Here is a 14201-nt window from a genome sequence, read left to right on the forward strand (position 1 = left end):
CCCCAGATGCAGCTAAGAAGTCTGCTACTCTTCCCAGAGACTTTAAAGCGGAGGATTTCAAGGCAGAGATTGAGAAGTTGGAAGAGACAGAGAAGACGACCTCCCGCTCCTCAAAAAGCAAACTCCTTTCCTCTAAGAGCAATCTCGTTGGTAAGCTGAAACGATGGAAGACGGAGAGCACATGAGCGGCCATAATGACAGGACATGTTCCCTGTTACAAACATACTCTGTGATGCAGAAGTCAAAAAGAGTCCTGACTATATTCCAGATTCCAGCTTCACTGTAATTGCATGGATTTGATTTTGGAATAGAAGAATCGCCTGTAGTGGGAATGAGAACAAGTTCAGTATCCATTACAGGTTAAATGATCAGAACCCAATATCATGGCTCTGCTAACCGCCGAATTCTTCACTTACGATCACCATTCTCTGTCTGAAGGCAAGCATCAAATTTCTGTGCTAGCTGTGTAAGCTTAGAATGCCTAGTAACATGGAGTAAGCACGCGCAGAAGCCAAAATCACAGCTCACCCGTGACATATGCATGACGTAAATGCAGAATTCCCTGCTTCCGTAAACGCCAAATTTCGTGCTTCCATAAACACTGATTCTTTGCTTACGGTAAGCAGAGCCATGAATTTGGCCCAGAACCCTTCTATTCCCTAAAAAATATTCATACACATAGTTGGAGTGGTATTTCATTGGAGTAGCTGATCGGCAAGCATGGGTCCAAAGTGTGTGAAAATGTTTTGAAAGTTTTTCTTCCTTAAATCCTGTGATTTTTCACTGAGCTTTATTTAAAGTAAGCACATTATGATACTAAAATTCCCGTTCATTTGTGTGACAAAACTAAAGACATTCCCAAATTGGAAGATTTTATTGATATGAAACTCGCACCAAGTTGGATAAAACCAAAAAAGTAGAGGGTTTTCCCCTTTTTTTCATTTTAAATTTTTAATTTTAGTTTGTCAGTGACAAAACTATGAAGTTACTGCAACAGACAAATAAAATAAAATAAGATAAAATTTGATCTTGTTTATCGTTGCAATATATGCAAACTGTTATCTGCACTCAACCTTTTTTTTATATTGATGATACTTTGCAATAAATATGACTGCCTTCTTTTTAGCGGTGGTAATAGTAGTACTTGTTTTCGTTGTTGATGAGATTTTTTGTTAATCCCGTCGTTGTGAAATAAACAACAGTAGTGCAATCAGTAGTTTTTATTTAAGATATAGTTTAAAGATATAGTTTGTTGTAGCATTATGTTTATTTTAACATGTTGAAAAAGGTGGCCACGAGATATTGAGCAAGCTCTGAGGTATTGTCGTTAAGATATCTGCTCTATGTGGGGATGGTGATGGGTTCGAATCCAGTCCTGTGTAGTGCCTGTCACACATGTCTAAGGGTTCATCCCAAATTATTATATCTGCCAACTGGTCACCCAGCTGTGTTTATGGTGCCAATCGAGGACTTCTCTTTGTTTTCCCATTGTTTGGACATTTTTTAGACATCCCTATTGGTTTTGTACACGAAATCAAAGTGAGAATGTCCGCGGTGTGACTTTTCCCGCATCCCTTTTGTAAAAGTCCTTGGTTTGAATGCGTAGACAAACCCAGATTGTGGATATTACAGACTGCAAGAAAACAGATAATTCCTATTTCTGACAAAGAAACAGTAATGAACAAGATCTAAGAGCTCTTGTAAAAGAGGGTGCCGTTTGCTTGTGGCAGTAAAGCATTTCTTGTGGATTATTTGACTTTTGTACACTGTTTTAAATAGTGTGTGTGTACATGTATTCTGAGGTTCCAATTTTGGCAGGTTTGAACCATAGGTTTAGAAATATTCAAACATCAAGCATAAGGTAACCAAAGTCTAACCTTTTTCATTGGAAAATAGGCTTGGCAAAGCCTGTACAATAAGAATAAATATTACAATAAATATTTGTTTCATTTTACAGCACAACAAACCATCTTTTTTTTTACAGACCATTTTCCAAGGGCTCTTTCCAAAACTATTTAGTGTTTCCAAACTCCAAACCATTCACTAAAAATGTTTAACCTGCACTACTTTTTCCCCCCTCCCCTTTTTTTATTTGAATGAGTACAAGCTCATGTGATGTAGTTTTCACATTTTATTTTATTGTTGAGAACTTGAAATGAGTTTTACTTTGCAAAATGTCTTCAACCTCAATTGCAAGATAGAAAGCTTGCTTTGTTAGATTTTTAGAGTATTTTTTCTTCGTGATTAAAAAGATGAGGTGGGATGATGTCGATGGGGGATGAGGGATGATGGTGGGATATGAGAGAGAGAGAGGGAAAGAGGGAGGGAGGGGGAGAGAACAATCGTACTTATTTTCTTATGTTTTCTCAATCGTACTTATTTTCTTATGTTTTCTCAATCGTACTTATTTTCTTATGGTTTTTTTCAACCATGGACTAATATTTTTAAGAAAAACACCATGAAATTTCTCTTTGAACTTGAGCATTTACCAAAACATCTACTCCTGTGCAGTAAATGAGTTTCTTATTATCTTATTTTACATGAAAACCTTCCAATACAATTCAAGGTAGATTTTCTGTTTCTATTGCTTCATTTGGTGTTAGCAATGAGTTAATGATGATGTCACCAATAGTCAAATTACACTATTTTCAAAATGTATTATTTCAAACATGTCCCTCTGAAGGATTTTTTCAAACATGTCCCTCTGAAGGATTACTGATATACTTTCTTTTTTATGTACAGTGGTAACCTGATTTGACCTTGCTTCCTGTGCAAACAAGGAAATTCAAAATGAATACAAATTATAAAGCTTTAATTATGATTTCTTTCAAACGAAAGCAGATCTTACTTTTGTTGTAACATTTGTTTCCGAACACCCAGTGTTCAATCACTGAATTTGTAGCTAACTTTTATACTTTTAAGATTATAAATAGTCCATTGTACATGTAGAAATATTTGTGCACATTTGTTCATTCTTCACGAAAGCAAATACTCTGTTTCTACAATGGCAATCACAGTGCACAATTTGTCTTTAAAGGTTTTTTATGCTGGTGTCATGCTGGAGAACAATTTTGTTTCTATGTTAACAATATTTTACTAGGAATGATGGTCAACAAAACAAGCACCAATGATTTTTATGTGCAGAGCCAATCGGAGGTTCTTAAACCAGGGACAAGAAGAAAGAACACAATATGTCTCCATAGGGATTTAAAAATAGAATGTGTTTTGTGGATTCTTGATGAGTAAAAAGAGTGTACACTTGCCCAAAGGCCTTGAATGAAGACTACCAATGCAATGGATGAAAAACACCCTATAACACCCCCTTATTCAATTCAACTATTGTAAATACATATAAAAAGCCTTATGTAAATTATACAATCAATAAAAAGGTATTTATAAATTGTATATTCACTTTTTAATAAATTTGAGCCACTTAGTTAAAAATTTGAAAAGATCAATGGAAGATGATTACTGCACACTCTAACATTGTAATTGTTTCAAGGGAAAATGATTTCCAAACCTTGCCATGATTATATGTATTTATGAAATATTGAAAATTAATGCAATTGTAAACTAATCAATAGAATTAAGGCAAGAAATGTATGATTGTAAAATAATGAATACGGTTCAACATCATGATTTTCTTTTCTGTATTTTGTTAAATAATGCCCCACTTCTGATCTTCTCAATTCTATAAGAAATAATTTTGACAACTCATCTTGTATTGTTTCTTCTTGTTTTTTGTCAACTATTATTATTGAGTTTTAAAGTTTTATTCAACATACAAAATAACTTATTTTAAGTGATGAAGAATAATAAAATGAAAGTAATTTCATTACATATTAAACCTATCAAAAATGTTGTCTTCATTGTTTTTCTAGTAGTATAATAACTTGGGTGTTCACTGCAGTTGGGTGTAGGGCGTTGGGTTGGGTGCAAGGTTGGGTGTAGGGTTGGGTGCAAGCTTGGGTGTAGGGTTGGGTGTTAGGTTGGGGTAGGGCTGGGTGTTAGGTTGGGTGTATGTGTTGGGTGTTGGGTGTATGGTGGGGGTAGGGCTGGGTGTTGGGTGCAAGGTTGGGTGTATGTGTTGGGTGTAGGGTTGGGGTAGGGCTGTGTGTTAGGTTGGGTGTTGGGGGTTTGGTGTAAGGGAATCAATGTGTGGCAAAGAGGTTTTCAACAAGTGGTTTAAGCCCAACCAGGCCTCGGCGGGTTTAAACCACTAGTCGAAAACCGATTCAACACACTTTGATTCCCATTCTTAAATACCTTTCGGTCAAAAAACATCAACACTTTTTGGTCAAAAAGTAAAATAAATGCAAAAAAATATAATTTTTCAATGATTTCTTTCAACACAACACCCCCTCCAGCTATGAAATGGTAAGGCCCTCGGCCCGATCGGGTAAACAACTCCTTATAAGGGAATGATGTGAGAGTCGTGCGTATCGCGTGATGTCCCGGCCGTTGCTCTCGACCAATAGGAATGAAGAAACTGTCTTATAATCACAGGTGCAAGCTCGCGTGTCACGCCAATGTTTAAATACTTTTTACTGGTCATAAACAAAGGTGTATACACACCCACGTGACGCGCTTTCCACCAATAGGAATAGCGAAACTGTCTGAGGTATTTATGAATGCAAGATGATATCATACTCTAGATCCGACACCCCCCCCCCCCCCGGTCCCTGATAAAAAATCAAAATCCCAAACTGAGGTGACCTCTAATGTGTTGTCCAATGCGAACACCCTTGCTTTGTTATGCAAATTTATTCAGCCCAGCCCCCCCCCCTTGCAAGATCACATGACACAAGGCTAGCCGCCATTTTTAAAGACATGCTGACTGCGTCAGAAGTTGCTGTGGCTTGTTCTCAAACAATTCAAGTTTTTACCGAATTCTGAGGACACAACTTCCACAAAACTGTAATGGTGAGTTGCTTATTTGATTGTGATAATGCTGGTTTGATGTTATAAGTTTCTTTTTTAAAGACTTGAAGATACGTGAGGGGTAACTTTGACCCGGCGATGTCAAATTCCAATTCCGAACTTGTGGAGCGGGTGGCCGGGGAGCACGCTGCCGGGGAAGTGGTCCGAACCCCGGCACTTGGTTGGTAGTAGGACACACAACTTCGTTGCACTGCACTGACGTCCTGGGTATAAAGCGTCTCTACATTGCAAACAGATTTCCAATTATTTCTTGTTAATATTTTTTTTTTTACCCAGTTTAAGAAGCTGAAATTCGGGCATATATTATTCATTGTTCATTTTTCATGTCCATAAAAATTAACAATAAATATTATTAATAAATACCTTGGACGGTTTCAAGTCTCTGATTGGTCAAAACCCGGTGGTAAAAAGACCGGCTTTGGAAAATAGCGAATAAGTGGCCACTAAATCAGCATACATTGTGTAAACCTTGCGCGTTGCACTGTATCGCATGCTTATTTATATCCCTGTAAGTTTCATTGCAACTTCGCGCACTTCGCGCTGAAAGTGTATCAGTTTTGAGTGCGCGCGTGTAACATGTGCGCGCGTATAAACTGACGCCGAGCTCATGCACGCGTTTTAATGCACAAGGAACAGGTATCGTCCAATCATTTGCCTCCTTTGACTCCAGTGAAGGCGCTGAACAGATCATTATTTAAAAGAGTCACTGGTCTCAAAGATCAGTAATGTGATTAACGCACGAAAGAGATGGGAACCATCAAAAGCTCAAATATGGCCCCTGAACATGTCTGGAAGTACCGCCGAGACAAAAGTCACAAAATTTGGAAAATTTTAGCCGTTTAATTCGCTAAAAAAGGTATTTATTAATGGAAATAGAAGTGTTCGTACCCGGTCTTCACTGCGTGGTAATGACCTTGGTTGGTGGCTGGCGCTGTTCACGGACCTCGCTTCCGGCTCAGTCCGTTAGATATTCCCTTTCATATAATTGTTTTTATTTTCTTTACATTTAGGCTAGCTGCAGACAAACTGTCAGATGAAGTCAACCTCTTCAGAAGTAGATGCATGATTGATGGGGATACAGCCCAGCTTCAAGATTCAATGATGACTGCACCAACAGAAGGTAAATTTATGAACAACCATTTTGAGATAAATCAAGATTATTGGACATCAGTCATCCAGTTTAAAGGGAAGGTACATGTTTGGTAATTACTCAAAACAAATATTACCTTAAAAACTTAATTGGTAACGAGCATTGGAGAGCTGTTGATAGTATAAAACATTATGGGAAACGGCTCCCTCTGAAGTAAGGTAGTTTTTGAGAAAGAGGTATATTTCTCACTAAAATAATAAAAGACTTCTAATCTAGCTAGAAAGTGTTTTCTTCAATCTAAAGGCACATAAATTCGTCCACGAGGGTGTTTTTTCTTTCAAAATTTTCTTGCAATTTTGATGACCAATTGAGCCAAAATTTTCACAGGCCTATAGCGCACATATCCATCAAACAAGGTACTCAAGGCACTGAGTATATACAAACTTTCAGAAAGAGAGACCCAATTATTTAGCACCTTATAAGGCTTTACAAGGTGCTACGGCGCATACAGCAGCCACAGCCAGGAACACTGGGGTGACCCCTTCTCTTTTCGATAAGTGCACTGGTTTATTTTTTAAGTTGCTTTGAGGTTTTAGAAAAGTATCACACCCGTGTGACCAGTTTTGGTTAGGTTGATTCTATTCCGAACCAGAAGACCTATATATGCAAACCAATACATTTATAACTAAAGACCCTAGCCTTGGCTAAAATGTAAAATAAATCTGTCACAAACTACTCGCAAACCTATCGGAGGATAATTGAGAATGGGTATAAAGCACTCAGAGCACTCATCGTGAAAGAGATAGGGCCTTGCTCTTGTGTTTCTGGTATAGTTTGGCAGCAAGTTGTGCAATTAGTTCTTTCCAAGTCTTTCATCTTCGTTGTGCCCTTTGTTCAAGCGCCTTGAAGTCCTCATTGGTAGATATTCCCTTTTATATAATTGTTTTTATTTTCGGGTTGAACAAAGAATTTATTTTCTTTACATTTAGGTTAGCTGCAGACCCACGGTAAGATGAAGTCCAACCTCTTCAGAGGTAGATGCATGATGGGGATACAGCCCAGCTTCAACTTGAAGATTCAATGATGACTGCACCAACAGAAGGTAAATTTATGAACAAGCATTTTGAGATACATCAAGAGATTTTGGACATCCAGTCATGACTCATCCAGTTTGGTGATAATATTCTCTGAGGAAAATATATAACATGACCAACTAGGTCCTGGATTTATAAACTTCTTATCGCTGGTAATTCTGCAAAAATTTGAATTAATTTTTGCTATGTTTTAGACTGCTTGTCAAAATGAAACCATGACTTAACATGACTTAACCACGCAAAGACAATAAATGCTTTAGTTATTTGTACCAGAAATTCTTTATCTCTTCTGAGAAATTGTGGAAATTTAATTTCTCTTGAATTTGCTAAACCTTGGCTGTAAGTTTTACCTCCCATGTCGAATAATAATAATATCAAAGTCTCATGTAGCGCACGTATCTACCAAACAAGGTACTCAAGGCGCTGAGTATATACAAACTTTCAGAAAGATAGGTTATTGCAACGATGAATTCTGAAACCATATTATTTAGCACCTTATAAGGGTTTACAAGGTGCTACGGCGCATACAGCAGCCACAGCAACACCGGGGCGAACCCATTCTCTTTTCGATAAGTGCATTGGGTTCTTTTCAGGCGTTACACAACACATGGGACCAACGGCTTTACGTCCCATCCGATGGACGAAGCAATTGTGTCTTGCTTAAGGACACAAGTGTCACAGCTGGGGATTCGAACCCACACTCTGCTGATCAGGTCACCAGAGTTTGAACTCGGTGGTCTTAAACGCTCGGCCACGAAACTATAGTAATAGCTTGTCAATTTCTCATATGAATAAGTTGTGGTACAAAGGTATAAAATTGAGGATCACAAAACAGTTGCCAGGAAATTGGTAGATTTCCTTTTTTCGTCACAAATTGTACATTCAACTTTAATTGTAAAATGTTATAGAAAACCTGCACCAATGTTAAAGTACACAGAGATTCACCCCCAAAGGAGTGGTATCGTCACTGAAACCCCACAAAACAATGTATACACCCTCAGGGGAAAATGATGCCATCTTTGAAACGAGCAAGTTTTTTATAAATTCCCTTTATGGTGCTCTCTTTTGTTCATTTAAGCATTGTTAATCTGTTTCTGCAACTAAAGAAAAACAACAACACACCCCTTTCACAGAATGGTGTTTATATTTTGTTCCCATCGACAGACACTGTATTGACAGATGAAGTCTACCTCTCCAGAAGAAGATACATGATTGGAATGCAGCCCAGCTTCAAGATTCAATGATGTCTTCTTCATCGACAGGTAAATTTATAAACCTTTAAAGACCAAGTATTTGTCAAAGACCAGTCTTCTCACTTGGTGTATCTCAACATATGCATAAAATAAAAAACCTGTAAATGAGCTCAATTGGTCGTCGAAGTTGCGAGAAAATAATGAAAGAAAAAATACCCATGTTACAGGAAGTTGTGTGCTTTCAGATGCGTCATTTCGAGACATCAACTTCTAAATCTAAGGTCTCGAAATCAAATTCGTGGAAAATTACTTCTTTCTAAATTACGTTACTTCAGAGGGTGCCGTTTCTCAAAATGTTTTATACTATCAACCTCCCCCATTACTTGTTACCAAGTGAGGGTTTATGCTAATAATTATTTTGAGTAATTACCAATAGTGTCCACTGCCTTTAACTTGAGAGAATTTTTTAACATTCAATGTTGATTTTAACTATTTACCACTGGGTGTTGTGGCACTTGTGTCCTTTTGAAGAGAAGGACACATCTGTTTCATCCTCTGGAAGGTGCATACAGCTGTAGGTCTTGTTTGTTTGTAACACGTGTAAAAGAACGAAGAACACTCGCAGTGAAAGGGGGGCTTGCATCTGTGTTTCTAAAGGTGATGCTATTGGCCCAATGACCAGGGGACTATTGTAAAGCGCATTGAGACGGTTATTGTAAAATGCGCTTTATATATATATATTATATATTATTATTTCTGGTATGGTTTGCTTCCCCCATCAGTGCTTTGAAAGCTCACATAATGTTTCCCTTTTGAAAAATCCTCAAGCTTCGTTGTTCTCTTTTTTTTCAAACACCTTATGAACCTAATCAGTAGTTTCCCTTTCACAAAATATTGTTTATATTTTATTCCAATTTAGGTTATAGCTACAGACACACCAATGTCATATGAAGTCTACCTCTCCAGAAGTAGATGCTTGATGGGAATACAGCCCAGCTAAGGACTCAACAATGTCTTCCCCATCAACAGGTAAATTTATAAAAAAAGCATCAATTTGAAATGAATAGAGAGATGATTTGGGATATTTTGATAATAACAGGCTTTGGGCATGATTTGAAGTATATACTTTTTCCTGGTATGAAAAATCTCTAATTTGGAACCACCGTGAAATCTCAGTGAAGAGCAGGATTTGGCTTTAATTCAAAGAAATATTTCTCTTTCACGCACGCCTTAAAGGCACTGGACACTATTGCTAATTTTCAATGACATGTCTTCTCACTTGGTGTATCTCAACATATGCATAAAATACAAACCTGCGAAAATTTGAGCTCAATTGGTCGTCGAATTTGCAAGATAATAATAAAAGAAAACACCCTTGTCACATGAAGTTGTGTGCTTTCAAAATCTAATTCTGAGGTCTCAAAATCAAATTCATGGAAAGTTACTTCTTTCTAGAAACTACGTTTCTTCAGAGGGAGCCGTTTCTCACAATGTTTTACACTACCAACAGCTCCCCATTACTCGTTACCAAGTAAGGTTTTATGCCAATAATTATTTTGAGTAATAACCAATTGTGTCCATTGACTTTAAGGGAATTGCAATTCTCTTAAAAGACCTAGATGAAACAGAGTGTCCAGACCAATGACTGGCCTCCATGATTTTCACTCTGATTTCCATTCAAGCCCAGACCTCTTTAATTGGTGAATAATTCTCTGGAATGTCATTTCCCACTTCCCCCACTCCATGGTCTCATGGGGGTTATTAGGCTCTACTCCAAATGTAAACATTGGTTTATATCCACATTGTGCTAAACAGTACACTGCTGACCTGAAACAAGGTGAAACCAAAACCTGACCAATTAACCATCTATTAGGTTGACTTCCCCTCACTAAACAGTAATTTATATTGCTGTGGGCATAAACAATTGGTACAGTGAAATCTTGGTAAAAATACTCCTTGAATTAAATATTCTTTTGTCCCATTTCCCTAGATCAATTTCTTTACATCCAATATATATATTGGATGTAACGAAATTGATCTTGGTTATTTCATGTGATTATTACATCTCAAACAAATCAAATAATTTTTTTTTAACCCTCACACTGATGTGTTCAAAGAAATAATGGTTAGAGTTACCATTGATTTATGAAAGGGAAAAGGATGATCTCAAATTATACCTGTGTTCCATTATTCATTAAATATTCATTAATTAGCGTACTAAAACATGATTGTGTTCTTTGTTTGCACGACACAGTGAGGGTTGTCATCTCCACAGATATCTACTCATCAACAACCAAGGAGGGGTCTGAGACCTGCAGTTGATGAGCTTCCTCATGTACAACAAGTCTGGAAAATGAACTACTCTCTTCTTGATAAAAGGTAAGGCAAACTCCTGAACATTGAAGAAGTTGTTAGTTCCTCATAAATTTATCCTAGTTTCCTTCAGTCAAACAAATTTCTATGTTTCCCCTTGGTAGTTTTAAGACCTGGACACTATTGGTAATTGTCAAGGACCAGTCTTCATAGTTGGTGTATCTTAACATATGCATAAAATAACAAACCTGTGAAAATTTGAGCTCAATTGGTAGTCGATGTTGCGAGATAATAATGAAAGAAAAAACACCCTTGTCACACGAAGTTGTGTGCTTGATTTCGAGACCTCAAATTCTAAATCTGAGGTCTCAAAATCAAATTCGTGGAAAATTACTTCTTTCTCAAAAACTATGGCACTTCAGAGGGAGCCGTTTCTCACAATGTTTTATACCACCAACCTTCCCCCATTACTCGTCACCAAGTAAGGTTTTATGCTAATAATTATTTTGAGTAATTACCAATAGTGGAGACTGCCAACACAGGGCTTCTTCGCTCTTGTCTTTGTTCAACCCAAACTTACATGTATTACAAATTTACCATACTGGAAGTGGCAGTGCAAGACTCAAAGGTTTGGGCTTGGGGAAGGACGACCGAGGGACAATTTCAGAGCGTTTGAATATATGATTTCCATCGTATCAAAAACATCGGCAAGACTGATTAGTACAAACTAAACTGGTAGTCTGGATTGTGAAGACAGCCAATTAGGGCTCGATTGATCAGTTGGTGGAGCACAGGGTTTTGTTAAGTTGGGCTCTAGCAAATTTGTCTTTGTTCAACCCAAAATTATGACAAATTTACTCAGTAAGTTTCCTTTGTGGATTATTACTTGATAGAATAAGATTTTGTTTGATCTAATGTGTTGTTGTTTTATTTGTTTGTATTTTGAAGGTGTGCCATTTGCAGATGATATCTATCTGACGATTCTCGAGACCTGCAACAGTGCCCACTAAGTGTCAAACAACAGAACAGAGGTATATGTAAAATCCCTGTGGGTGTTTTTCACTAACATCAAAAAGTGGTCTGTAATTGCAGCACTTATACAAACAGAAAACCACACATGCCACAACATTGATGGGGATTTTATGCGGACACCAGTCTAACCCATTTTGAGTGGTTCGTCCCTTCAGATTGATTACAGATTTAAAAAATAGGAAACATGTTTTTGATTAACAACACCCTTTATATATATAGATAATTCAACACATTCCTGAAAGCATACCACCTATATGATGAATTATAAAGTTGGTTGTATGGTACAGATATGGATGTGTTGTGTAGTTGAAGATGGAAATGCAAAATAAAACATTATAGTTTTGTGTAACACTAAATATAGTTTGTAATGAATATTTTTGAGATGTAATGCTGAAAAACAAGAGTTTACCGAACTCTCGTCTTTCAAAATTTTTTTTGTAATTAAAACAAACTTTATTTAAGAAGTCAAGTAAACATTTACGGTTCTTGAGTAAATTTATACCACCAGAGGAGGGCCTGGTCAATTTCATGGCGCTGCTTAACGGTAGCAGAAAATGTTGCTATGGTACAAGCGTATTTCACAGGTTAGCAGAAAAATTGGGCGACCATAGTGCGCGTTTACCATGGAGTGCATTCTGACGTCATTTAATTTTGTGCGGTAAGCACCAGAAAGTAAGGACACTTTTTGTGTGCTTATGGTTAGCAGCGCTTTGAAATTGGGCCCAGGTCATTCTGTTTTCAGTAGCTTTTCATAGCACTACAACCTTAAAGGCTTCAGGGTTTTTAGGGGAGCAATCTATACTGGAAACATAAAATATTGTTAAGGCATTTAAAACATCAAGTAATTGTGGATAAACAACTTTTTGACTTTATTTGTAAGATTTAAGACAGTTTAGTTAAAGGAATATTACAGAATTGTTTTTTGCTGACAAAACAGTTGCTGGCAGTTAAAGCAGTTTATGTAATCCACCATATTCATAACTTGACAAACCTGTAGAAGTTTTAAGATCGATCGGCCATCTGGGTCACGAGAGAATAGTAAAAAACTGATTACAAATTTTGCATTGCATCGATGCCGAAATAAAAATGAATAAAATGCTCACTGAGCGATAAACTCTAAATGCAAAGTTAGATTTTATAATTCTCATCAAAATAATAAGACATTTCAGACAGAAATATTTGAAAGGAATATTTTCTACTATCATCATCATTAGACCGTGTAAGTTTTACGTAAATCTGTGATCTTCACAATTTTGTTTTCTTACCAATTCTGTAACGTTCGTTTAAGAAATCAAGTAAACATTTACGGTTCTTGAGTAAATTGATACCACCAATTTGTTTTCAGTCACTTTTAATAGCACTACAATCTTAAAGGCTCCAGAGAGCAATCTAAAGTGGAAACATAAAATATGGTTCAGGCATTAAAAACATCAACTAATCATGAATGAACAACTTTTGACTTTAAGATTTAAAGACACTGGACGCTATTGGTAATTGTCAAAGACCAGTCTTCTCACTTGGTGTGTCAACATATGCATAAAATAACAAGCCTGTGGAAACTTACGCTCAATTGCTCATCGAAGTTGCGAGATAATAATGAAAGAAAAAACACCCTCGTCACATGAAGTTGTGTGCGTTTAGATGGTTGATTTCGAGACCTCAAAGTCTAAATCTGAGGTCTCGAAATCAAATTCATGGAAAATTACTGCTTTCTCGAAAACTATGTCACTTCAGAGGGAGTCATTTCTCACAATGATTTATACTATCAACCTCTCCCCATTACTCGTCACCAAGTAAGGATTTATGCTAAAAATTATTTTGAGTAATTACCAATAGTGTCCACTGCCTTTAAGGCAGTTTAATTGATGTTAAATAAATCCCTGATGCAATCTTACCTCTCAGGAATGTTTATTGTAAAAAGTAAGCTCACCATTTACAAGCAAAGAACGCATTGTGTGTATTTGAAATTGGAGATTATTGATTAAATGAATCTAATTACTAAAACTGCTTGCATAGTGCAAATAATTTTAAAGCCACTGAACACGTCTGTAAAAATTTTGATTTAATTGTTTATTGAAGTTGCAAGAAAATGATGAAAGAAAAAACACCATTGTTGTACAAAATGGTGTGCTTCCAGATAATAAGAAGCTTCTGGCCAGAGGTTTTTATTATTTGAGTGAGAAATTACCTCTTTCTCAAAAACTATGTTACTTCAGAGCAGCCGTTTCTAATGGTATTTTGTACTATCAACAGCTCTTTGTTGCTCGTAACCAAACAAGGTTTTATGCTAAAATAAATTTTGATAAATTACCAACTGTGTACAGTGCCTTTAAAGGGTTCATATACATATTATCAAATAAGACAATTGAAATAAGTCTTAAATAAAACTGAGCAAAATAGTGTAAAAATACACTATCTTAAAGATACAAAGTTATGAAAGTACATATACTAGCAGTAATTGAATATATTAATTGTTTGTATCTTATTATTTGGAGTTGTCAAATAAAATGATTCTATAAATGTAGCAAGAAATCTCTC

The 14201-nt window shown here is 36.6% G+C and overlaps 1 protein-coding gene and 1 long non-coding RNA gene across 5 annotated transcripts in view; both read left to right on the plus strand.

The window, feature by feature from the left end:
- The window catches only part of LOC117294412, a 102567-nt gene extending 102118 nt beyond the window's left edge, over positions 1–449 (plus strand). For 2 of the 3 annotated variants that reach the window (XM_033776795.1, XM_033776798.1), the window contains one exon: positions 7–449. In XM_033776795.1, coding sequence (XP_033632686.1) covers positions 7–185 — 179 coding nt within the window. In that variant the 3' untranslated portion in view covers positions 186–449. The remainder of the gene's footprint in view (positions 1–6) is intronic. The other variant, XM_033776797.1, reaches the window with a different exon arrangement.
- Positions 450–4840: 4391 nt separating this feature from the next.
- LOC117294936 lies at positions 4841–12183 on the plus strand. Of its 2 annotated transcripts, none has more exons than XR_004519593.1 (7): positions 4841–4923; positions 5952–6061; positions 7021–7133; positions 8290–8387; positions 9238–9347; positions 10573–10697; positions 11580–12183. It is a non-coding gene; the product is annotated as an uncharacterized LOC117294936 (long non-coding RNA). The 2 variants fall into 2 exon arrangements; XR_004519594.1 differs by having other exon boundaries at positions 7026–7133.
- Positions 12184–14201: the final 2018 nt, after the last annotated feature.

Source organism: Asterias rubens, chromosome 9 (assembly GCF_902459465.1).
Source record: "Asterias rubens chromosome 9, eAstRub1.3, whole genome shotgun sequence".
NCBI classification, from domain to species: domain Eukaryota; kingdom Metazoa; phylum Echinodermata; class Asteroidea; order Forcipulatida; family Asteriidae; genus Asterias; species Asterias rubens.